The 25192-nt window shown below is 43.9% G+C and overlaps 2 protein-coding genes across 2 annotated transcripts; both read left to right on the forward strand.

Moving 5' to 3' along the window:
- Positions 1 to 2325: 2325 nt before the first annotated feature.
- LOC138212317 (serum amyloid P-component-like) lies at positions 2326 to 3770 on the forward strand. The gene is made up of 3 exons (XM_069172641.1): positions 2326 to 2450; positions 2611 to 2704; positions 2960 to 3770. Exons 2-3 carry the CDS (start codon positions 2641 to 2643, stop codon positions 3592 to 3594), a joined length of 699 nt encoding a protein of 232 aa, XP_069028742.1. The 5' UTR covers positions 2326 to 2450; positions 2611 to 2640; the 3' UTR covers positions 3595 to 3770.
- A 6746-nt stretch (positions 3771 to 10516) lies between these two features.
- On the forward strand, positions 10517 to 18826 carry LOC138212245 (protein NLRC3-like). Its single transcript, XM_069172549.1, has 6 exons — positions 10517 to 10622; positions 10983 to 12756; positions 12845 to 13018; positions 13142 to 13315; positions 14229 to 14275; positions 17418 to 18826. The coding sequence occupies exons 1-6, from the start codon at positions 10517 to 10519 to the stop codon at positions 17966 to 17968; spliced, it is 2826 nt and encodes a 941-aa protein (XP_069028650.1). The 3' UTR covers positions 17969 to 18826.
- The last annotated feature ends 6366 nt before the right edge of the window (positions 18827 to 25192 follow it).

Below are 25192 nucleotides of genomic sequence, written 5' to 3' on the forward strand. Positions count from 1 at the left end.
GTCAGTCGGAGATCATCGATGAACCGTTCAAACATCACGTTAGTAAACTGGTGAAAGTTTCTAGTGAAGTTTGAAGTGATGGTGAAGCATCAGTCCCGATGTGTTCCTCTCGCTGCCGAACTTCGTCTGAAAAACGGGGATTTTCTAACTTCTTCCTTCGTCGGTAAAACACAGTTTAATTTAATTTGACCGAAACACCATCTGAATCTGTCCTGACCTCAACTGTCACTCGGCGTGTGTTCAGTCCGTCACGTGTTCTGATTTAAAGCAGGAAATAGGTTTTTCTGGCTGCTTTTAACGACCTGAATCCACCTGCCGCGGACCTCAGTGTCCGTGGAACAGCTGATATAAAACTAAAGTTTCATAGAAATTAAAGTTGTTCTGATGAATCTTTACTGCGCCGAGTTCACCAGAACACTCGGTATATTTTAACAGTATTTAAAGATCTCCAGTTTTCTACGTGATTTTGCTGAAATGCAAAGAGACTTTAAATTCGCTGAGTTTTAAAGGGAGTCTGGTGTGGTTGAACTGGGCTCGGTGCCAGTCCTGTGGTGGAGATAAACCACACTTTCCAATGCTTCCAGGCACACATTGAATACTATTTAACAGAACAGTTCAGATCTGCTCCCCTCACATCAATCAATCAATCAGTCCAGAAGTCAACATGAATGATCAATAATATTTGCTCCATTTTGTTTTTGTTCAGATTCAAAAGAGATTTCTGTGAAATCTCCCACAAAACATGAAATGAGCATCAGTGACTTTAAGAGTGACTTCAGATCACATCTGCTTCTTGTTCCAGATGTTTCCCCCGATGGGACAATGATCTGTTTAATAAAAGAGTCAATTCATACTCATCAATAAGGTTCAAATCTTGTAAAATGTTTAAAAAGATCACGTCATGATGAAGAATGTATAAAATGTGTTCAAAAGGGGTTTAAAACAGCGAGAACTTGTAGGTTCAAATACTGAGAAACTGTTCACTGATTATTTCTCCCCGTTTTCAGGTCTGTTGTTGTTGTTCTCGGGTAATAAAGTGACTGTAATAATTTGGTAATGAGTCCGAAGTGCCAAGAGAACGTATTTGTAATATTTTGAGTGAGTTCATGCAGAGTTTTGTCGAGCAGTGTAAAGTGTATTCGCACGTGAAGCCGGTTCAACCCGTAACTTCACCGAGTGATGCAACCATTTAGTGAATTCACCTGCAGATATAATGTATGTATGTAAAAGTGTTTAATACAGTTTGGATTTTGTACGTAGCGACTTTAAGAAGTTTTATGAGCTAATTCAACCACAGTTGCTTGTTAAATGCCAGTGAAGGTATGTAATGTGAACTTTGTGCTCTGCTGTAGCCGAGTGTTGATTGTTTTGTTGAATTGAATATTGTACATGTATGTAATTACTTCCAGGAAATGCTTTCACTGAGGAAACATCACCACATCACTCTTGAGATTATTCTCCTGTTTTCAGAGGCGTACCACTAAACATCAGCAGATTCTGGAAACCTGCTGCAAGACGGTCTGAAAATAACTTTTACACTCGTCATGAATCCTGTTAAAATGTTTTCTGTGTTTGAGTTGATGAAATAAAATGTGAATATTTGAATAAAGTTTCATTTAATGTGTGTTTTCTGCCGGGTTGTTTAATATGTTGTTAGAACAAACTGAGTGCACCCCTGTGTGATCTCCCTGAAAGGTTCTGCTTCTGTTCTGCTTCTTAAAGTGAGAAAACCAGCAGCGACAGGGTTTCTTTGAAGCGACCAAAACCACGATGTTTTTTTGACCGCTTGGTTTCTGGTTCCTTAACGTAAAGCACCTTGTGTTTTTATATGAGATGCAAACGGCCACGTTGAACCAATGAAACATGAACTTGTGAAGAAATTTCCCCTCGGGGATTAATAAAGTGTATAAAATCAAAATCAAAATCAAAATCAAACTTTGGACAACAAGCACATGCAGCACGGTAAATGTTTCGACCAATCAGAAGGCACGGCTGACTGGTCACCACCGGTCCGAATTTAAACGACAAAACATCGGAACTGCTTATAATCTTCATTTAATCAAATACAGCAAATGACCTTCAACCGTCTGTTGTATGAATGTCTCTAAAGAATAAAACCCGTGAGCCTGGATCAGTGAGGTGCAGGAAGACATCTTCTGGACACATCAACTGAAAACTGCCTGACTGGAACAAAATATGAAAACGATGCAGAATTAACGGCATTGAAAACGTTAGAAACCACAAAAACAGGGAAGTTCCCGACTTCCTGTTTCTCCAGAAAAACTGATGGTGAAACTCTCTCGGCTCACTGCAGCGATGATTCAGTCGGGTGTCAGCTGGAAGAAGGAGAGACGCGGAGGTATAAACGTGAGACTCTTCAGTTGTTCTGCAGGACGCTGGATGGACGAGAGGAGGAAGGTGGACACGGACCTCAGTGACATCACACACAGGTGAAGGACTCTGATCTCTGAATGTTGTGAGCTGACTCGAGGTCTGATGACGCTTAATGCAGGAAACTAACATCTTAAATCCGACTGTTTCAGTGGCTGTTGCACAGAAATGTCTTCATTTAATCTGTGTTTGACTTCTCTGCTTTTTAATTGACCGCAGCGAGAGTTCATCTACATCTTCATCGTCACCATGGGGATGAAGTCAATGTTGTTCTTTGTCGTTCTGTGGACCGTTGGAGGCTGCGAAGTTGGAGGTGAGTCGCTGCTTCATGTTCAGCGTGTCATGAGGCAGATTTTAAACGTCTCTGTCCTGCGTCTCACGTAATGATACAGTTTCCCGCATTTTGATTGTCTTCTCTGGGGGGTAGAGTAGAAACTTCTGCAGCGACCTAGAAAAAGAAAAGCACCTCCGTTTCTGTTCATTCCAACTTCAAACATACTTTTCCGAGCTCTACATTGAAGTATAGATCGGCGGTAAATCTCCACAGCTTTTCTTCTTGTGTTTTCAGATCTGTCAGGGAAGCAGTTCAGTTTTCCCAGTGACCCCCGGGGCGTGAACCAGCCCCACGTTGTCCTTCACACCAAAGTGGCCTCCATCTCCACCATGACCGTCTGCCTCCGCTTCTTCTCCCAGCTGAACCGGATGCAGGGACTCTTCTCTCTGGCGACCCGGAACCACGAGAACGCTCTGATGCTCAACAAGGACGGCAACGGATCGTACAAGGTCCACGTGGCCAGCGAGTCCTACGTCTACGAAAAACTGCCGACCAAGAAGTTCGACTGGAACTCGGTCTGCTGGACCTGGGACTCTGGCACCGGGCTGACCCAGCTCTGGTTGAATGGACTTCGTACCTCTCAGAAGCTGGTGGGACTGAACTACGTGGTGAGAAGAGACCTGAACATCGTCGTCGGTCAGGAGCAGGACGAGTTTGGTGGAGGCTTCAAAACCAGCGACTCGTTTGAAGGAGACATCACCGACCTGCACATGTGGGACCACGTCGTGTCCTCGTGTGACATCCGGTCCTACATGAACCAAGGCTCCTTCACACCCGGGAACCTCCTCAGCTGGAGCCAGCTGAACTATGAAGTCGTCGGGAACGTCTTCATCAAGGACGCCGACTTCGAGGAACCAATCTGTCAGTGAAGTGGACTTCATGTGGAACGACACTGATGGCGTCACATTTAGAATATGAATGTCATGAATACGTGATTTTAAACTGTTTCTGCTCTCAGCTGTAACAGACAATAAAAACTAATGTGCTAACCTACGTCGCAGAGCAACAGACTGTAATACTCTGAAATATAATGATTTATTTCTGTCTTCTGTGTCTTGTGTTTTTTTTCTCTGCCAAACCTCAACTGAAAAATCAGAGACCTGAACAACAGTCAGACAACTCTTTGAACTGTGGTTTCAACTTCAAACATTAACATCGTAAGAAATACTGACACAGCTGAGGGCAAGTCTCAAGCATCTTAAAGAAAAAACATCGAGGTGAACTACACAGTTCAACAACACCTGCCCCTCTTCCACCCTTCCTCCGTCCCAGGTGTCCCAGAAGACTTTATATAAAAGTGGACGTGACTTTCTGGCCGCGAAAAATGAGGCTGATGTAGAAGTGCCTTAAACTGCAATACCACAGAGTGCCACTAGAGGTTGGCTCCAAAAAGCACAGTTTCTGTTCAACTTCTCATGAACTTCTCAGTCAATAAAATTTGTCTACAAGTTGTCTGTCTGAAATTTGATAAATTCACTCTTCCAGATTATTGTTCTGGAGGTCCATCTGAAAATAATCCGTCATTAATTACAAAATAAGCTTCAAAAAGCTGTGATTTGGGGCGTTTTTCTGTTTCATTGACAGGCCTTTGGTGCAGTCAGGTTACAGCTATCGGTGGGTGGGATGTAGTATCGTCGGGTGTCCAATCAGATCAGTCAGATCCACCTCTGGCTCCTCCCCCAGCTCACTCAAAAATGGTCACTTCCTGCTCCAAACCGCTCCGAACTAACAAAGATGGCGCCGGCTAAATTCCGAACTGAAGGCTTCATAATGTCTGCTCACAAACCAACGGGTGACGTCACTGCTGGTTGCTGTTTGGGTGTCCCCCAGGGCTTGGTGCTCGGTCCTCTTCTATTCATCCTCTACACGCTGTCCCTTTGTAACATCCTACATCGTCAGGGCCTCCACTTCCACTGCTCCACTGGTGACATCCACCTCTACATCTCCTCTACATCCTTCACCGCTGCACCTCCCTCCACCCTGACCAACTGCCTCTCTGACATGATGTCATCAGTGCAAACCAGCTCCCTTGAACTAAACCGTGATAAGTTAGACACCACCATCGTCGGACTCATCACTCCCTCCACCCACCAGGGGTCCTCAGTCTCTCTCTCTCTATGCCCGGCCTCCTTCCTGCCATGCCCACCTCACCTGCTGACAGCTCTCCAACCTGCAGCCACTCTGCAGTCAGCCCACCATGTGGACCGGCCCAGTCCAGTCTGCACATTCCATGACTTTGAGACGACTTTCCGGTGAGGCTGTGAGGGTTTAGGGCTGTCCCGCTGTCAAATCATCAAGTACGTGAGGGCTCTAATGATGACTTCATGTGAGTCTACATATCTGCAGACTCTCCTGAAGGACTCTCCCATCGTTTGCAGTGAAATTCTGAAGTGTAAAACGTGGTTGTCTGTTTGTCCCGACCCTCACAATATGTAAACGAACCAAGCATGGATGATGTCGAGAAAAAGTCTGGACAGAAGCTGGCTGCTTGCTGCTCTGGTTATTTATAGCACTTTTCAAAACGATTGTTTGGTAACTTCAAACAGAGGAAGTGTGGCACTCTTTCTTGGCAGATCTACTCCCATTCGAACACAACTCAGCCCAATCTCCACCTAAAGACCTAAAAACCAAATTCCTGACGGTCTGAACTGATGTCACGTGTGTGCTCAAGTGAATAAAAAGGTTGTTGAAGAAAAGTGTCTGGGATTAAAAGGCCATTTAAAGCATAGACACCTGGAACCAGGACTGAGGACCAGATTTCAGGTCCCTGGCAGGAAGCTCAGGCTGCTTTCTGCCTCATAACAAACCAACATGTCCAACATACAGTCCTGTATGTGGTCCAAACTGCTGCTGCTTCATCTCATGTCTCTGTGCTGATCTTTGGTTGGTTTGTCAGCTCCATCTAGTGGACAGACAGCAGAGCTGAATCATGTGATCTTGGATTTCTCTGCCACAGGTGAGACTGGTTCTGACGTCACTCTGATGCTTTTAGACTCGGACTCTGAAGTTATGAGGAAGTGACGGCGTCCTCAGATCAAACGCTCTCAGACACCAGGACTGACGGGGGACAACGAGCAGCTTCTTCTCTCTGAATCTTTCCTCCACACACGAAGGTGGAAAGTGTCTGGAAGTGGACCTGAAGTCGAGCAGGTGAGAATCCTCCCAGAGAAATCTGTACATGTCTGATGAACTCTGACCTCACCTTGTTGGGTCACTGACTGGACCCTAGAAATGTTTCCTGATGTCGATCGGCCGTTTCAAAACGTCTCCTGGATGCTTGTAGGTTTAAATATTGTTTCAGAATTTCTCTGTGAGTTAAAGAACATGACTTCAGACTGATTTCCAGGATTGTTGTTGGTGATTACCTGGTAAAGTGAACATCAGTCTGACTGTAATCTGATCTGGAGTCTTCAATGAAAACATTCAGAGAATGTCAGAACTGGTTGGACAGTTTGATCAACTGGAAACAGAAGAGCATTTATTTTAACCTTTTAATACCTGCAGTGTTCAAACAGCCGTCTTACAGCGCTGAGACACTCGGTTTCACTCGACACCTGCATCACCAACATTTTGGGGAGGAAAAGTTATTTCAACATTTATATGACGTTGTCGCAGCAGACTTTGGGGATATTAATAAATATTTTGTGGATGCACAAATTCTAGAATTATTGATATATTTTCATGGTCAAATTTGAAAACATATCAAATTCATTTGGTGTTCAACATTCTGTATTTGTGGAGGAATCTGGGGCTCTTTAAGCAGTTTTAGACTCGTCCTGTTCAGGGCTCAAAGATGTCTGTCAGTCCTGAGTTTTAGAGTCATGTTACAGACAGTGATGAGAACTAATGTGTCCTGTGCTGTGAATGTTGTTGTACGTACTGAGCAGGTTGTTGTTTGATTGAAGCTGTGGGCTCTGCAATGGATCAGTGGGAGGATAGAGAGGACGGAGTCCGTCCCTCTAAAACCACTGAATTTTTCCTTTTTCCTGGAGAGTTTCAGTTTGAGCACTAATTTTACTTGAATTAACTGAACAGGTGTTGCTGGTAGTTTGACTGTTGGAAGTGATGCTGGAAACAACGTTCAACTGTTTAACAGCTGCTTAAACAAAAAACTATTTCAGGGGTCAAATGAATAAAAATGCTGTTAAAGAAAAGTGTTTGGGATTAAAAGTCAATTTAAAGCAGAGACACCTGCAACCAGGACTGAGGACCAGATTTCAGGTCCCTGGCAGGAAGCTCAGGCTGCTTTCTGCCTCATAACAAACCAACATGTCCAACATACAGTCCTGTATGTGGTCCAAACTGCTGCTGCTTCATCTCATGTCTCTGTGCTGATCTTTGGTTGGTTTGTCAGCTCCATCTAGTGGACAGACAGCAGAGCTGAATCATGTGATGTTGGATTTCTCTGCCACAGGTTAGACTGGTTCTGACGTCACTCTGATGGTTTTAGACTCGGACTCTGAAGTTATGAGGAAGTGACAGCGTCCTCAGATCAAACGCTCTCAGACACCAGGACTGACGAGGGACAACGAGCAGCGTCTTCTCTCTGAATCTTTCCTCCACACACGAAGGTGGAAAGTGTCTGGAAGTGGACCTGAAGTCGAGCAGGTGAGAATCCTCCCAGAGAAATCAGTACATGTCTGATGAACTCTGACCTCACCGTGTTGGATCACTGACTGGACCCTAGAAATGTTTCCTGATGTTGATCGGCTGTTTCAAAACGTCTCCTGGATGCTTGTAGGTTTAAATATTGATTCAGGATTTCTATGACTTAAAAAACATGACTTTAGACTGATTTCCATGGATTGTTGTTGGTGATTACCTGGTAAAGTGAACACCAGTCTGACTGTAATCTGATCTGGAGTCTTCAATGAAAACATTCAGGGAATGTCAGAACTGATTGGACAGCTTTGATCAACTGGAAACAGAAGAGTATTTATTTTAACCTTTTAATACCTGCAGTGTTCAACCAGCTGTCTTACAGCACTGAGACACTTGGTTTTACTCAACACCTGCATCACTAACATTTTAGTGAGGAAAAGTTATTTTAACATTTTTATGACGTCGTCGCAGCAGATTTAGGGGATATTAATAAATATTTTGTGGATGCACAAATTCTAGAATTATTGATATCTTTTCTGGGTCAAATTTGAAAACATATCAAATTTATTTGGTGTTCAACATTCTGTATTTGTGGAGGAATCTGGGGCTCTTTAAGCAGTTTTAAACTCGTCCTGTTCAGGGCTCAAAGGTGTCTGTCAGTCCTGAGTTTTAGAGCCATGTTACAGAAAGTGATGAGAACTAATGTGTCCTGTGCTGTGAATGTTGTTGTACGTACTGAGCAGGTTGTTGTGTTTGTGTGAAGCTGTGGGCTCTGCAATGGATCAGTGGGAGGATAGAGAGGACGGAGTCCGTCCCTCTAAAACCACTCTGTGTGGGGAACATGAGAGCCGGACAGAAGCTCAGAGGTGAGACAATCGTCTGTAACTGTCCACGACTCTTCTCCATGTCACAGCTCAGCACTCACATCACTGCACCATCATTATTCTCACTCAGAGCTCTGTGTGTTCTGTTGAAGAACAAAGCAGCAGCTCAGACCTCCTGGACCTGGACCTGAACCTGGACCTGGACCTGAATCTGGACCTGAACCTGGACCTGCACTTGAATCTGAATCTGAATGTGGACCTGGACCTGGTCTCAGCTTTGTGTCCATGAAGAGTGACCGGTCCATGGGAGGACTTAGTCACTTCAAAGATGGACACCAGTCTGTTAAACAAAGGTAATAACGTGAAATATTTTGTATTTGGTTCCAAACCCTCCTGATGTCATCACCATCACATCCGCTCAGAGGATCAAAGGACGTCAGAATTAATTGCTTTAGTCTCTTTAGTTCAGCAATGCCAGTTTGTTGGAACTGCAGGTTCCTGGAAACACACTCGATGTATTCATGTTTTTTTTAGCGTCTGTTAGAAAAATTACTCAAGAGGCTTGGTTCAAAATCAAACACATCGGACAATTTATTCTTGCAAGAAGGAGAAACTACATGCACCCTCAAAGAGAGGTGTCCAGCAGTGCTCCCCCCAGTAGGGCTCCAGCATGGCTTTCCAGCAGTCCTCTCCAACAGTCCTCTCCTTAGCCAGGCTCGACCCAGCTTGGTTTCCCCGGGCAGTCCTCTCCTCCGCAGTCCTCGTTTCTCCTCAGGGCTCGCCCCAGGCGGGCTCTCCCAGTCCTGCTACGCAATCCTCCTCTTCTCTTTTCTCCTTCTTCCGATGGCAGCTTTTATACAGTTGACAAACAGTTGACAGTCACCCCATTCCCTTTGTATCTGCTTTCGTATGGTAATACAGAGTTGGTTGTAGGTCACAAGATAAGGACACCGGGGAGTCGTCAATAAGATGTGGAAAGAATCACTTGAAAATAAGACAGAAAACAAAGGAAACTTTTCGGTGTCTGCTTGACAAGAGACTTTCTGGAGCCACAATGCAAACAAGAGGAAGGGACAAATTATTTTTCCCCATCAGCGCCCAACAAAACACAATCTGAATGGTTAAAACTGAAAGCTACACATCTCCGTTTCCATCAGGATCCTTCAGCAGGAACCAGATTCTCCTGAACCCACCTGTGTGTCCATGAAGAGTGATCGGTCCATGGGAGGACTTATTAACTTCAAAGATGGACGCCAGTCTGTTAAACAAAGGTAATAACGTGAAATATTTTGTATTTGGTTCCAAACCCTCCTGATGTCATCACCATCACATCAGCTCAGAGGATCAAAGGACGTCAGACTCAGATTCTTTAGTCTCTTTAGTTCAGCAATGCCAGTTTGTTGGAACTGCAGGTTCATGGAAACACACTCGATGTATTCATGTTTCTGTTAGCGTCCAACAAAACACACAATCTCCAGGGTTAAAACTGAAAGCTACACATCTCTGTTTCCATCAGGATCCTTCAGCAGGAACCAGATTCTCCTGAACCCAGCTGTGTGTCCATGAAGAGTGACCGGTCTATGGCTGAACGTATTACCTTCAAAGATGGACACCAGTCTGTTGAACATAGGTAATAATGTGAAATGTTTGTCATTTAGTATCAAACCCTCCTGATGTCATAATGTCTGAACTCAGTCTGCTGGTCCAGTGGCGATGAACCCAACCTCCATGCAACATTGAAGAGAGATGTCAGCCAAAACAGCCACGAATGTTCAAAGCCTTTTGCATCTCAGGACTGATCCGAGTCGATGACGTTCCAATAACTAAACTCCAGACATCACCATTATTGACAGGCCGAGCTTTGAGTGAGTTTTCTTGAATTATAAAGCAGCAACAGAGAATCTCCTGCACATCACCTGCAGGGTTTAAACCCACTGAATCCAAAGGTTGATAAAAGTCTGATGATCAAAGGTAAGAATGAGAAATACTGGCGTCTGACTGGATTAGTGATTTAAAATGGATGTTTTGTCTTCCAGTTCAGCTTCTGTCAGGTGTTGGTTGTCTTGGTAACTAAAAACATGAAGTCTATTTACTTTATGTTTCTGGATTAATTCTGACCAAACATCTTCTGTTTTGATGTTGACTTTACAGAGTTGATCAGCAGGACTCAGATGTTCCTGAAACAAACCTGGACTCCATATTTCTGGTGTGTAAACACACAAACTAAATAGTGAATTACCAAAACTCACATTCTCCCTGCTGCACTCTGTAGACCAGCAGGATTTCAGTCCATATTTAAAATGATCTGATACGTTCTGTGTATTAAAGTTGATATATTTCTCTGTTTCAGCTGCTGGAGGAGAACATGATCAGTTTTGTAAAGAATGAGCTGAAGAAGATGCAGAAAATTCTGAGTCCAGATTACCCAGAATGCTTAGAGAGTCAGAGTGAGGATGAGGAGGTGTTGGAGGGTGAGGATGAAGAGCAGAGGAGGAGCAGAGAGTCATTTCTGAAGATCACACTGCACTTCCTGAGGAGACTGAAGCAGGAGGAGCTGGCTGAACGTCTGCAGAGCAGTAAGAGGATTTTAACAGCTGGAACATGATGGAAAGAGGAAACATGGGAGAAACTTAGATTTCCTAACTCTGTTGTTAATATGATGCAAACATCTTCATCACATCTGTGAATTCTTCTTGACTGAAAACAATCAGAAACTGTTTGTCCACAACTGATGTGAAGAATTGATTTCATGGAGACGCGAAATATTTTAAAATGTTAAAATGTTTATCTTCAGGATTACTGAGACATTCACTTGTTGTTTGTTTGTTTAGGAACTGTTGCTGCAGTGCGTCGACAACTCAAGTCAAACCTGAGGAAGAAGTTCCAGAGTGTGTTTGAGGGGATTTCTAAAGCAGGAAACCGAACCCTTCTGACTGAGATGTACACAGAGCTGTACATCACAGAGGGAGGGACTGCAGAGGTCAATGATCAACATGAGGTCAGACAGATTGAAACAACATCCAGGAAACCAGACAGACCAGAAACAACCATCAGACAAGAAGACATCTTTAAAGGCTCACCTGGAAGACATCAACCAATCAGAACAGTGCTGACAAAGGGAGTGGCTGGCATCGGGAAGACAGTGTTAACACAGAAGTTCACTCTGGACTGGGCTGAAGACAAAACCAACCAGAACATCCAGTTCATGTTTCCGTTCACTTTCAGAGAGCTGAATGTGCTGAAAGAGAGAAAGTTCAGTTTGGTGGAACTGGTTCATCTCTTCTTCTCTGAAACCAAAGCAGCAGGAATCTGCAGCTTTGAACACTTCCAGGTTGTGTTCATCTTTGACGGTCTGGATGAGTGTCGACTTCCTCTGGACTTCCACAACAATGAGATCCTGACTGATGTTACAGAGTCCACCTCAGTGGATGTGCTGCTGACCAACCTCATCAGGGGGAAACTGCTTCCCTCCGCTCGCCTCTGGATAACCACACGACCTGCAGCGGCCAATCAGATCCCTGCCGAGTGTGTCGGCATGGTGACAGAGGTCAGAGGGTTCACTGACCCGCAGAAGGAGGAGTACTTCAGGAGGAGGTTCAGAGATGAGGAGCAGGCCAGCAGCATCATCTCCCACATCAAGACATCCAGAAGCCTCCACATCATGTGCCACATCCCGGTCTTCTGCTGGATCACTGCTACAGTTCTGGAGGACGTGTTGAAAAGCAGAGATGGAGGAGAGCTGCCCAAGACCCTGACGGAGATGTTCATCCACTTCCTGGTGGTTCAGGCCAAAGTGAAGCAGGTCAAGTATGATGGAGGAGCTGAGACAGATCCACACTGGAATGAAAAGAGCAGGAAGATGATGGAGTCTCTGGGAAAACTGGCTTTTGATCAGCTGCAGAAAGGAAACCTGATCTTCTATGAATCCGACCTGACAGAGTGTGGCATCGATATCAGAGCAGCCTCAGTGTACTCAGGAGTGTTCACCCAGATCTCTAAAGAGGAGAGCGGGCTGTACCAGGACAAGGTGTTCTGCTTCGTCCATCTGAGTGTTCAAGAGTTTCTGGCTTCTCTTCACGTCCATCTGACCTTCATCAACTCTGCTGTCAACCTGCTGAAGGAACAAAGAGAAGAGAAACCTGATCCAACACTTTTCTACCAGACTGCTGTGGACGAAGCTTTAAGAAGTCCAAATGGACACCTGGACTTGTTCCTCCGTTTCCTTCTGGGTCTTTCACTGCCGACCAATCAGACTCTCCTACGAGGCCTGCTGACACAAACAAGAAGTGGCTCACAGACCAATCAGGAAACAGTCCAGTACATCAGGAAGAAGATCAGTGAGAATCTGTCTGCAGAGAGAAGCATCAATCTGTTCCACTGTCTGAATGAACTGAATGATCATTCTCTAGTGAAGGAGATCCAACAGTCCCTGAGATCAGGACGTCTCTCTACAGATAAACTGTCTCCTGCTCAGTGGTCAGCTCTGGTCTTCATCTTACTGTCATCAGAAAAACATCTGGATGTGTTTGACCTGAAGAAATACTCTGCTTCAGAGCAGGCTCTTCTGAGGCTGCTGCCAGTGGTCAAAGCCTCCAACAAAGCTCTGTATGAGGATTTATCAACCATTTTAAACATGTTTAATTTTGTAAATTACAAATAAAACAGTTTGTGTTCATTGTTAATTCTTTTCTAGGCTGACTGGATGTAACCTATCAAAGAGAAGCTGTGAAGCTCTGTCCTCAGTTCTCAGCTCCCAGTCCTCCAGTTTGAGAGACCTGGACCTGAGTAACAACGACCTGCAGGATTCAGGAGTGAAGCTGCTGTCTGCTGGTCTGAGGAGTCCTCACTGTAAACTGGAGACTCTCAGGTCAGGAAACAGCTGGTGTTTGATCAGTCAAATCATTCTTTAAGTTCATGTTGGTGCAGATGTTCAACATCTGTAGGACTTTCCTTCCTGTTTCTGGAGTTGATGCTATTTTTCTGACTCCAGTTTGTCAGGTTGTCTGATCTCAGAGGAAGGCTGTGCTTCTCTGGCCTCAGCTCTGAGCTCCAACCCTTCCCATCTGAGAGAGCTGGACCTGAGCTACAATCATCCAGAAGACTCAGGAGTGAAGCTGCTGTCTGCTGGTCTGGAGGATCCTCACTGGAGACTGGACACTCTCAGGTATGGACAGACAACCAGAGCTTACGCAGTACAGGTTTGTCTAATTGATTTGACATCATGTGTTGTTGCTCAGGTCCATCATCATGAAGGGTGACTTGTTTCTCTTGTTTCTGTTCAGAGGAGTGAGGTCTGAGTTAGGAAACATGTGGATCCTCAGAAGTCTTTTAGAAAATGGAAACAGCTGTTCGTTAGAAACATTGTGAAGTTGGTGTCAAATCCTTCTCATGTTGAACCATGTTATCAGCCTGGCGGTAGGGTCAACAGTGTTCATCAGTTGATCACCACTTTGGTCCAAACTGATTCATCTCAACAACAAATAAACATAATGAGATGAACTTCTGTTCACACAAATTTGAGATGTTCGGGACTCAAAGTTCGGCCTCAGTCTTCACTCTGAAATACAGTCATTTTTATATGAAGTTCTAAAATCAAGTCAGTTTTATTTTTCAGCCCAGAGTTACAACTTTTCCTCCCAGAGCTTCATTCTCTACAGCTGACTCCCTCCATCATTACACCCTCAATTCTGAACATGTAAATTACACAAACCAACTGAATGTGGTGGTTGGACTGATCCGTGAACAGTCTGAAAACAGTTCAGCTGTTCACGTGAATGTTGGTCAAACTGTTCATTTTAAGGGACAACATGCAGAGACCAATATTTCACATGTGGGAGGACAAAAATAAAATCAGAGCAGATCAGTGGAGACTGAGCTCTCTGATTATTTCTACATCACTTCTCCTTCTTCAGGTGTTTTGCTCACATCCAGCATTGGAACCATCAGAGACAGTTGACAGTGATGAGTTTCAGCCTTTTTCTGTGTCTCACTGACAAACTGAGGAACTCTGCTACATGTTGAACAACAGTTAGGACTCCTGTTGGATAGAAAATCATTGTGACTGTTTCTTCCTCCAGGATGGACTATGGTGGAGAGCAGAGGTTAAAACCTGGTTTGAGGAAGTGTAAGTTTGACTGATACACATTACATTACATTACGTTACATTTAGCTGACGCTTTTCAACCATGAGTGTACAAAACCCAGAACAACAAGAATCAAGAAAATACAATTTCTTCAAGAAAGCCGAACTACAAAGTGCGAAAAGTAAGTGTCATTTTTAGCGCTACTAAAGTTCTCCTATTCATGGTAAAGTCTGAAGAGGTGTGGTTTTAGTTTGTGGCGGAAGATGTACAGACTTTCTGCTGTCCTGATGTTGGTGGGGAGCTCATTCCACCATTTAGGAGCCAGGACAGCAAACAGTCATGATTTTGTTGATTGTTTAGCTCAGTGAGGAGCAACAAGCTGATTGGCCGATGCAGAGCGGAGTGAACGGGCTGGGATGTAAGGTTGGACCATGTCCTGGATGTTGACTGGAACTGATCTGTTCACAGCATGGTACAAAGTACCAATGTTTGGAAATGGATGCCGGCAGCTAATGGTAACTCGTGAAGGGAACGGAGGAGGAGTGATTTTCGGGAGATTAAAGACGAGTCGAGCTGCTGCATTCTGGATGAGCTGCAGAGGACGAATGGCACAAACAGGTAGACCTGCCAGGAGGGAGTTACAGTTGTCCAGACGTAACTCCAGAGCCTGGACCAGCAGTTAGGATTGGGACTAACAGAGTTGTTGAAGGTAGTAGTCAGGTCGAGGGTGGGAGAGTCTTTCCCTGGAAGGAAGAGCAGTTCAGTCTTGTCGAGGTTGATTTTCAGGTGTTGTGAGGACATCCACTCAGAGATGTCAGTCAGACAGGCAAAGATTTGTGCTGCTACCTGTGTTTCAGATCGGGGAAAAGCGAGAATTAGTTGGGTGTCATCAGCATAGCTGTGGTAGGAAAAGCCATGCGAATGAATGACAGAGCCGAGAGAGTTGGTGTACAGAGAGAAGAGGAGGGGACCCAGGACGGAGCCTTGAGGGACACCAGCAGTGAGAGGACAAGGTTCAGAAACAGATCCTCTCCAAGTTACCCGGTAAGTGAGGTCGTTGAGGTAGGATGAGAACAGGGAGAGAGCAGAGCCTGAGACACCGAGGTCCTGAAGGAGGAAAGAAGGATCTGGTGGTTCACTGTGTCAAATGCAGCAGAAGGTCCAGAATGATCAGGACAGAGGACAGAGAGGCTGCTCTAGCAGTGTGAAGCTGCTCAGAGACAGAAGGAGGACCGTCTCTGTTGAGTGGTCTGTTGAAACCAGACTGGTGGTCAAGAAGTTTATTATGGTGGAGATAGGAGGAGAGTTGATTGAAGATAGCTCGCTCCACTGTTTTGGAAAGAAAGGGAAGAAGAGAGACGGGTCTGTAGTTGTTTCCTTCAGACGGGTTGAGGGGGGGTTTCTTCAGGAGAGGGTTCACTCTCTCCTTCAGAGAGTTCAGGAAACAGACCGTTGACAGAGAAGTGTTGATGAGATGGGAGAGAAAAGGAAGAAGGTCTGAAGCAATAGACTGGAGAATGTGAGATGGGATGGGGTCAAGGGGGCAGGTGTTTGGGGGGGGGGGGTCGGGATTACCAAGGTGAGAACTTGATTGGGAGACGGGGGGGGTGAAAGAGGAAAGTGAAGAGGATGAAGATGATGGAAATGTAGTTACAGAAGATGGGTTTGAAAATGAGGAGCATATATCATCTATCTTTTTGGCAAAGTAGTTGACAAAGTGGCTTGGTAGAAGGGAGGAGGGAGGAGAGGGGGGTTCAAGGAGATTGGAAAAGATGGAGAAGAGCTTTTTGGGATTGGAAAATGAGGTTTGAATCCTGGTTTGGTAGAAAGAGCTTTTGGCTGCAGAAATAGAGGCAGAGAAAGAGGAGAGGAGAGATTGATAAGTGAGCAGGTCGTCAGGGTGGTTAGATTTTCTACATTTCCTTTCTGCTGCTCTCATAGTGTCTCTCAGACAACCACGGAGCTGGGGAGGACTGGAGGACATGGAGGAGGACAGAGACAATCAAGAGAGGAAGACAGAGTAGAAAGGAGAGTGTCTGTGGCTGAGTTAGGATGCAGGAGGGAGAAAGAGTCAGTTGAAGGGAGGGCAGATAAAACAGAGGAGGAAGAGAGGAGGAAGAGAGGAGGGGGAGAGGAGGGATAGAGGAGGAAGAGGAAATAGAGAGGAGGGGGAGAGGAAGGAAGAGAGGAGGAAGAGAGGAGAGGGAGAGGAAGTAGAGAGGAGGGCGAGAGGAAGGAGACAGGAGTGAGAGAGGAGGAAGAGCGGAGGCGGAGAGGAGGGGGAGGGAGAGAGGAAGGGGAGAGGAAGGAGAGAGGGGGGAGAGAGGGAGCAAGGAGGAGAAGAGGAGTGGAGTGAGAGAGAAGCAGGAGAGGAGGAAGGGAGGAGGGGGAGAGGAGGGAGAGGTGGAGGGAGAGAGGAGGGAGAGAGGAGGGGGAGAGGAGGGAGAGAGGGAGTGAATGTTGTGACTGACAGGTCCAGAGTCTGTTGATGTGGTCAGGTTGTCAGTTTGAGAGAGTCAGAGATAAAGAAGTGGTCGGAGACATGAAGTGGAGTTACAGTGAGGTTAGATGTGGAGCAGTTTCTGGTGAAATATAGTCCAGGTGGTTCCAACCTTTGTGAGGAGGAGGGGAAGGACTGAGGGAGACAGCAAAGGAAGACAGGAAAAGGAAAAGGTCAGATGACTTCTCTGTCTGGATGCTAAAGTCACCCAGAAGGACAAGTGGCGGACCATTTTCTGGAAAGTTTGACAGGAGGACGTCCAGTTCATCCAAGAAATCTCCCAAAGAACCTGGAGGACGGTAGAGGACAACAATGTTTAATTGGACCGGATGAGAAACTGTCACAGCATGAAACTCAAAAGACAGTGAGGTAGGAAGTGGAAGTTGGTAAAGAGAAAAACAATTCCAGCTACCAAAAACCATCCAAGCTTTAGCAGTCAAGATATCCTAAAACAGCAGATGCAATAATAAACTTGATCAGAGAAGCGTATTTAAAGATTCTACTTTGTCTTAGTTCAAGTGATCCAGCTGGATGTCGTCCCCCAAAAGTCAAAGCCTGACAAAAAGTATCATCATTAAACTTTCTATGAACGAACAACAAGTCAGGAAGTAAAGAAAGAAAAAGGCCATCAGATGTGTCCGATGATAAACTGCAGCTGTGTCGTGTCTTTTTCTCTCCATCAGATTTCTGTGAACTTGAACTGGACACAAACTCAGTAAACGGAAAACTCAAACTGTCTGACAACAACAGGAAGGTGACGAAGGTGGATGAATATCAGTCATATCCTGATCATCCAGACAGATTTAACAGGTGTCCTCAGCTGCTGTGTAGAACTGGTCTGACTGGTCGCTGTTACTGGGAGGTCGAGAGGAGAGGAGATGTTTATATAGCAGTGAGTTACAGAGGAATCAGAAGGAGAGGAAACACTGATGACTGCTGGTTTGGAGGGAACGATCAGTCCTGGAGTCTGTTCTGCTATGATGATGGTCATTACTCTGTCTGTCACAATAAAAGAGTAACATCCTTCTCCTCCTCCTCCTCCTCCTCCTCCTCCTCCAACAGAGTAGCAGTGTATGTGGACTGTCCTGCTGGCACTCTGTCCTTCTACAGAATCTCCTCTGACACTCTGATCCACCTCCACACCTTCAACACCACATTCACTGAACCTCTGTATCCTGGATTTGGATTTTGGTTCTGGTCAGATGGTTCCTCAGCGTCTTTCTGTTCTCTGTAGGAGGAAGAGTCTGTGGAAGTGACAGCAGCTTTAAATGTTGATGGTGGATAAAGTTTCTCTTTGGTTCACCGTTGAATCACTGATTGTGATGTCAGAATATGTTTTGTGTCAGAAGTAGTGAAATGATGTCCTCACCTCTGAACTTTGACCTTCACTTCCATCTGGACATATGAAGGTCAAACTGAGCTCTTTGGCTGCTAAACATCAGCAGGTTCTGGATGCAGACGTCCTGCAGCCAGTCAGGACAGTGAAAAGAGGCTGGATTCTACAACAGGACAACGATCAGCGCAAAACCTCACAATCCACCATGAACTGCTTGAAGAAACACCAGCTCAGGCTGTTGGAGTGGCCCTCAGGGGCCCCTGACCTGAACATCACTGAACATCTGTGGGGAGATCTGAAACCTGCTGCAAGATGGCCTGAAAATGTCTCCGAACTCGAGGGGGACAAACTTTTACACCTCATAAATCCTGTTGAAATGTTTTCTGTCTTTCAGTTGATGAAATGAAACGTGACCATACTTAGATATTTGAAGAAAGGCTCATTTAATGTGTGTTTGCTATAGAGGTTGTGTTTAAGATGTTTGAACCAACTATGTCCAACCCTCTGTAATATAACTGAAAGGTTAAATTATTGTAAATAATTCACATTTCTATCAGCTGACAATAATTGTTGAACTTAACCTGTTTCTGCTGAATCTACAGTTTGTTTCCAGCTGAAAGAAGTTGTTCATGAATGAAAACTAAAGTCTGTATCAAACTAATGCAGTTTTTAGAATTATAGACAATTTATCAGCTCCAAATATGTGAAATTAGAAGTTTATAAGAGCTTCTGTTGGTTTGTTATCAATAAAAGTAAAAAGTCTACTTTTTAGTTGATTTTTTTTTAAATATTTTAACCACTATTTAAAAAACATGAGCGATCCCCAGTATTACCATCTTTACACTGTTGTTTTACACGTACTCATGTTTTCCAACTGACTTGTAAAAGACGCCGTGTGTCTGTGCAGGACAGTGATGAGATGTGAGGACAGATGGAGACACGGTGGACACCACCGTTCCTCAACATACCTGCCTGGAACATCCACAGTACTGTTGAGTCTCTCTGAAGTCTCACATCCCTGCTGGCTGACTGGGAATGGAAAGGAAATGCTTTCAGAAGAAACACCAAACTATGTAGCTCATAATATGATACTCTGATAATAGAAACTTCAAAACACGTTAAAGTTTCTTATCAAACACACATGATGCTAAATTCAATCTATGACAGAGAAATACACGTTAAATAAATTACTCTTTCACTCCAAGAATGCTTTGAGTTCCAGAAAGAGGAAATTCATCTCTAAGATTAAAACTTCAAGCAGTGATGTACGGGCCCTCGCACTCCAGCGCACCGCCTCCCCGAAGCCGTCTCTCCGAAGCCATCTCCCCGACGTGCAGCGTGCAACAGACTGCATATATGGTGGGTACGGAAAGTATTCAGACCCCTTTAAATTTTTCACTCTTTGTTTCATTGCAGCCATTTGCTAAAATCAAAAAAGTTCATTTTATTTCTCATTAATGTACACTCAGCACCCCATCTTGACAGAAAAAAACAGAAATGTAGAAATTTGTGCAAATTTATTAAAAAAGAAAAACTGAAATATCACATGGTCATAAGTATTCAGACCCTTTGCTCAGTATTGAGTAGAAGCACCCTTTTGAGCTAGTACAGCCATGAGTCTTCTTGGGAATGATGCAACAAGCTTTTCACACCTGGATTTGGGGATCCTCTGCCATTCTTCCTTGCAGATCCTTTCCAGTTCCGTCAGGTTGGATGGTGAACATTGATGGACAGCCATTTTCAGGTCTCTCCAGAGATGCTCAACTGGGTTTAGGTCAGGGCTCTGGCTGGGCCAGTCAAGAATGGTCACAGAGTTGTTCCGAAGCCACTCCTTTGTTATTTTAGCTGTGTGCTTAGGGTCATTGTCTTGTTGGAAGGTGAAACTTCGGCCCAGTCTGAGGTCCAGAGCACTCTGGAAGAGGTTTTCTTCCAGGATATCTCTGTACTTGGCCGCATTCATCTTTCCTTCAATTGCAAACAGTCGTCCTGTCCCTGCAGCTGAAAAACACCCCCATAGCATGATGCTGCCACCACCATGTTTCACTGTTGGGATTGTATTGGGCAGGTGATGAGCAGTGCCTGGTTTTCTCCACACATACCGCTTAGAATTAACGCCAAAAAGTTCAATCTTGGTCTCATCAGACCAGAGAATCTTATTTCTCATAGTCTGGGAGTCCTTCATGTGTTTTTTGGCAAACTCTATGCGGGCTTTCATATGTCTTGCACTGAGGAGAGGCTTCCGTCGGGCCACTCTGCCATAAAGCCCCAACTGGTGGAGGGCTGCAGTGATAGTTGACTTTGTGGAACTTTCTCCCATCTCCCTACTGCATCTCTGGAGCTCAGCCACAGTGATCTTTGGGTTCTTCTTTACCTCTCTCACCAAGGCTCTTCTCCCACGATTGCTCAGTTTGGCTGGACAGCCAGGTCTAGGAAGAGTTCTGGTCGTCCCAAACTTCTTCCATTTAAGGATTATGGAGGCCACTGTGCTCTTAGGAACCTTGAGTGCTGCAGAAATTATTTTGTAACCTTGGCCAGATCTGTGCCTTGCCACAATTCTGTCTATGAGCTCCTTGGACAGTTCCTCCGACCTCATGATTCTCATTTGCTCTGACATGCACTGTGAGCTGTAAGGTCTTATATAGATAGGTGTGTGCCTTTCCTAATCAAGTCCAATCAGTTTAATTAAACACAGCTGGACTCCAATGAAGGAGTAGAACCATCTCAAGGAGGATCAGAAGAAATGGACAGCATGTGAGTTAAATATGAGTGTCACAGCAAAGGGTCTGAATACTTATGACCATGTGATATTTCAGTTTTTCTTTTTTAAGAAATTTGCACAAATTTCTACATTTCTGTTTTTTTCTGTCAAGATGGGGTGCTGAGTGTACATTAATGAGAAATAAAATGAACTTTTTTGATTTTAGCAAATGGCTGCAATGAAACAAAGAGTGAAAAATTTAAAGGGGTCTGAATACTTTCCGTACCCATTGTACCCACTTAAAGTTTCTATTTTGTTTCCTGTCTCCAGCAGGGTACGCTGGCGAGCCGTTTGGCCACGCCCACTCGCAAAACACATCAGATGTATCGTCTCACCATGCCAGATGTATGTCACACGTTTCGTGAGGTTTCAAGCATTCTTTGACCTTAAACATCAACTTCCTGTGTCACGGCGAGACATCCAACTTTGCCGCATTGTCACGGCGACGCCCATTGACAAAGTCGAACGAATGTCTCAATATATCATCAACTACATGTTTAGGTTATTGTGACCCGACTTTAGGTTCATGAGATCAACCAGCTTGACGTAGAATGTGAAAGTATGAAAAGTGTCATTTCCAGTGGCCAACAGGGGGCGCTATGACTATGAGCGAATATTACCACACAGGGGTCTTCAGGGCGGGGCTGTTATCATACCTGTGCTTTTTGGAGAAGGTCGGTCCATGTACATAAGATTTAAAGCAACTCCTAGTTTCATGGCGAGACGCTCAAAATGGCCGCCTCTCACGGGCACACGCATCGATGAAAACAAATTATTTTGATAACTTTTAATCCCAAAAATGTTTTCTATCGATTGAACCTAAATTCAAGTCGGTCCGACAAAATCCCTCGGACTAGTTCGACAAAGTAGATGCTCGGTGCTCTGGCCCTAAATATGGAAAAAAGGTCACACTATAGCATGTCGTCAAAAATATTATCAAAAGTCATACTATAGCATGTCGTCCAAATGAGGAATTGTGAGGGTGTTAGAGAGGATTCCTGGTGCGAGCTCTGTCCACAGCAAGAGTTGGAGCAGTTGAAGTGTAGAGAGGAAGTGCAAGGAAAGGAACAGATAGTGGAAGAAGCTGAGGACCATATTCCAGATTTCGCTGTAAGTAGCAGGGAAATTAGAAATGTAGAAAAGAAAAATAACATTTTGGGTAGAAGTGAGGGTTTAGCTTTAATTCGATCTTTGAATGAGACACAGAGTGGTGTGTTTTATCAGATTCGGCAGTGGTGTTTAGATAAGGTGAACGGGAGTAATCCAGATCCCCTTTGTGTGTTTATTACAGGTGGTGCAGGGACAAGAAAGACTCATTTAATAAAAGCTATTCAGTACGAGTCAATGAGGTTATTTTCACCAGTTTGTCGTCATCCGGACAACATTTGTGTATTGTTAACTGCTCCTACGGGGATCGCTGCATACAATTGTGATAATTGATGAAACATCCATGGTGGATCACAATTTATTGGCATATATTCATGGTAGATTAAGACAAATCAAGCAGACTGGTGACTTATCTCCATTTGGAAACGTTAGCGTGACAGCTGTCGGGGATTTTTATCAGTTGCCTCCAGTGAAAGGGAAAGCTTTGTATGTGGAGGATGTAGGAGTTAACTTGTGGTGGAGTCTTTTTAGGGTTGTTGAATTAAAGGACATAGTTAGACAAAAAGATGGTGTGTTCGCAGAGCTTTTAAATAGAGTTAGAACTCGTTGTAGAGGCACGCCCATGTTGAAAAGCGATGTGGGAGTATTGAAGCGGTGTGAAACTGGTGAGGTCAGCTCAACCTTGCATATATTTCTGACTAATAAACAAGTAAATGAGCACAACGTTAAACAGCTGTTGAACACTTGTGTTGAATATGCTACCATAGAGGCACAGGATTTTAGAATCAGCAAGAAGACAGGGAAACTGGAGCGGATAAAAGGACATCATGCTCACACATCTAAAACGTGTTTTGCTGAACAGTTGTTGTTGGGGAGAATGCCCGTGTTATGCTGTGTAAGAACATAGATGTGATGGATGGATTAGTTAATGGTGTGTGTGGTACTGTGACGCGGATAGTTAGTGCCCAGAAAAATAAGTTTCCTCTGAGAGTTTATGTCACATTTGATGATGCTTGTGTCGGTGCACAGAGAAGGAAAAACTGTGAGGTAGTCCAGTAGACTTGGTGGATTTTACCTTTATTGAAGCAGAGGAAGAAAGGGTGAGTAGTAAAGGAGGTTTGCGTCGACAGTTTCCACTGAAACTTGCGTGGGCATGTACGGTCCATAAGGTACAAGGGCTTACTGTAGATAGTGCAGTGGTGTGTCTGGAAAAGGTTTTTGCACCTGGACAGGCATATGTTGCTTTAAGTCGCGTTAGAAGTTTGTCGGGTTTAGTTGTTCAAGAGTTTGATGAAAAATACATATATTGTAAAGAGGACATTAACAATGCAATTTCAAGTATGCCTAAATTCTTGCTAGAAAATAGATTAAAGAACCAACTGAATACACATACTTTTAATGTATTTTTGATGAATGTGGAAGATTTGACTGCATTTATCTGATTTGGTGTCGTGTACACAGCATTTGCAGCTTAACTGTATTGCTGTGACAGAAACGTGGCTCAGTGCCACTTCTTCATTGGACCATTGTCATCTTTAGAAATCTTTAATTCAAGAAAATTAATTTCAGTTAAAGAAAACTCTAGACTCAGCTTTAGGTTGCTATTAGTTTTGTTTAAATATGAGTGGAACTGAAGAAGTTCTGCCTCTGACCCAGACCACAGTAGAAACATTTCATCTGTATCTGCCCCACCATATAATCTTATCTCGGTAAGTATTTAGGCCCAAATACACAAATCGTTCTTCCCAAAGACCCATAAACAGATTGAAATAATTAGGTGCAAAACATGCTGCCATTGCTGATTATTTTCACATTATTATTTAAATTCCATTCTGCAAGTTGAAAGATGAAGGCAGCAGGGGGCGTTTGTTCTGGTTGTCTCTTTTTCAAGAAATCGGATAAAGCCTCGAGTTCCTCCTCATGAGCAATGTTAGTATATAGTGATTCTACATTCATGGTCACTAAAAAGGATGCAGATCCAATATTCTTTGTGTCTTTAATTTTGTTTAGCACTTGTCTGGAACTAATGAAGGAAGGTCAAAAACAAAATACGAATTAATCATCTTCTTTAGTGCTTTAGTGCTTGAGTTTTCAACTAAACTTTGTATATCCTTGTTGTGACATGAATGTCATATTGAACCACCAGATCTTTATGATGCAGCTGATAAGGAGTTATGATCTCTGTTAATGTTTAATCTTTCTTGCAAAGGTCGGAATGATCAGATTTCCTGGAAGAAGAGCTGAGAGACGTCTGAACTCGTCCTGCTGTGTTCTGCCACGTTTCTTCTTTCTCTGCTCGGTTTCCAGCTCGAAGCTGCTGATTAACTTCTTCACTCGTTGGCTTCTTGCGGATTATTTCCTCCATCAGAAGGTAACAAACTGCTTCAATCTTCTTTGTGTCTGTTAAACTGATCTGAGAGCAGCACACAGCTGTAAATAAAAAATAAAAAATAAAATTCAGCCTGTTGGTCAGTAACACTGAGTGACCAGAAAAACAGGAACACCTGTGCTGTGTTAATGTAAATATTAAGTGCTTGACTGTCAACTAAAGTCTACGTTTCATTTGAAGACTTTACTTTATCTTTGCCTCTGACGTGTCTCTACTTTGATATGTATTTAAATGAACTGAAATAATAAATGTACAATAAAATTCAGTTCAGTACATCAACACTCTGAAAGTGATCACAGGTCACAGATTCAGGTTTCTGCTGTCGATCCCGTAGAGCGACCGGGTGTTAAAGTGTTTCGGTACAACGACACCAAGATAAATAAATAATCAAAATATGCTGATTAGTTCTTTCAAGTGTTGAACGTTAAAAGTAAAAAAAAAATATTGTACCAGATGATTGACAGGTCAGTTAATCTGTTTATCATAAACAAGTAGAAATCTGGTTCAGTTAAGCCTTAAATACTGTTTACAGTCGGATCCTTCGATGCATGGACCGGATCATGTTGGACCGGGTCATCTTGGACCGGGTCCAAGTGTCCCCTCATCATCAGTCCCCGGACCAGATTTCAAACTACAAATCTAATTTACATTCTACATTCATAAAGACCCGATCAGTTATTGATAAATGGTTGATCAATGTTTCAGATGTCAGGGAGAGTTTTGGGGATCTTTGGTTGGATTATGATCATTAAAACTGTCAATCAAAACCGCCCATACGGCTGTGATAAAAAATACACACACTCCTTTTCAAAGTACACAATGTACACAGTAACCAAAGAAACAAAACAACAAACTAAGCGATCACAAG

The sequence above is a fragment of the Embiotoca jacksoni genome, unplaced genomic scaffold (genome assembly GCF_022577435.1).
Source record: "Embiotoca jacksoni isolate LCO1_2020_lvr unplaced genomic scaffold, fEmbJac1.0.p SCAF_54, whole genome shotgun sequence".
Lineage (NCBI taxonomy): Eukaryota > Metazoa > Chordata > Actinopteri > Embiotocidae > Embiotoca > Embiotoca jacksoni.

What these genes read in the sequence shown, in the direction of transcription:
- LOC138212245 (XM_069172549.1), top strand. Translation starts at nt 10,517, where the DNA reads ATGATCAGTTTTGTAAAGAATGAGCTGAAGAAGATGCAGAAAATTCTG. An exon ending in GGATGAGGAGGTGTTGGAGG is followed by an intron (nt 10,623 to 10,982) that starts GTGAGGATGAAG and finishes TTGTTTGTTTAG; the next exon opens with GAACTGTTGCTGCAGTGCGT. An exon ending in AAAACCTGGTTTGAGGAAGT is followed by an intron (nt 14,276 to 17,417) that starts GTAAGTTTGACT and finishes TCTCTCCATCAG; the next exon opens with ATTTCTGTGAACTTGAACTG.
- LOC138212317 (XM_069172641.1), top strand. Translation starts at nt 2,641, where the DNA reads ATGGGGATGAAGTCAATGTTGTTCTTTGTCGTTCTGTGGACCGTTGGA. An exon ending in TGGAGGCTGCGAAGTTGGAG is followed by an intron (nt 2,705 to 2,959) that starts GTGAGTCGCTGC and finishes TTGTGTTTTCAG; the next exon opens with ATCTGTCAGGGAAGCAGTTC.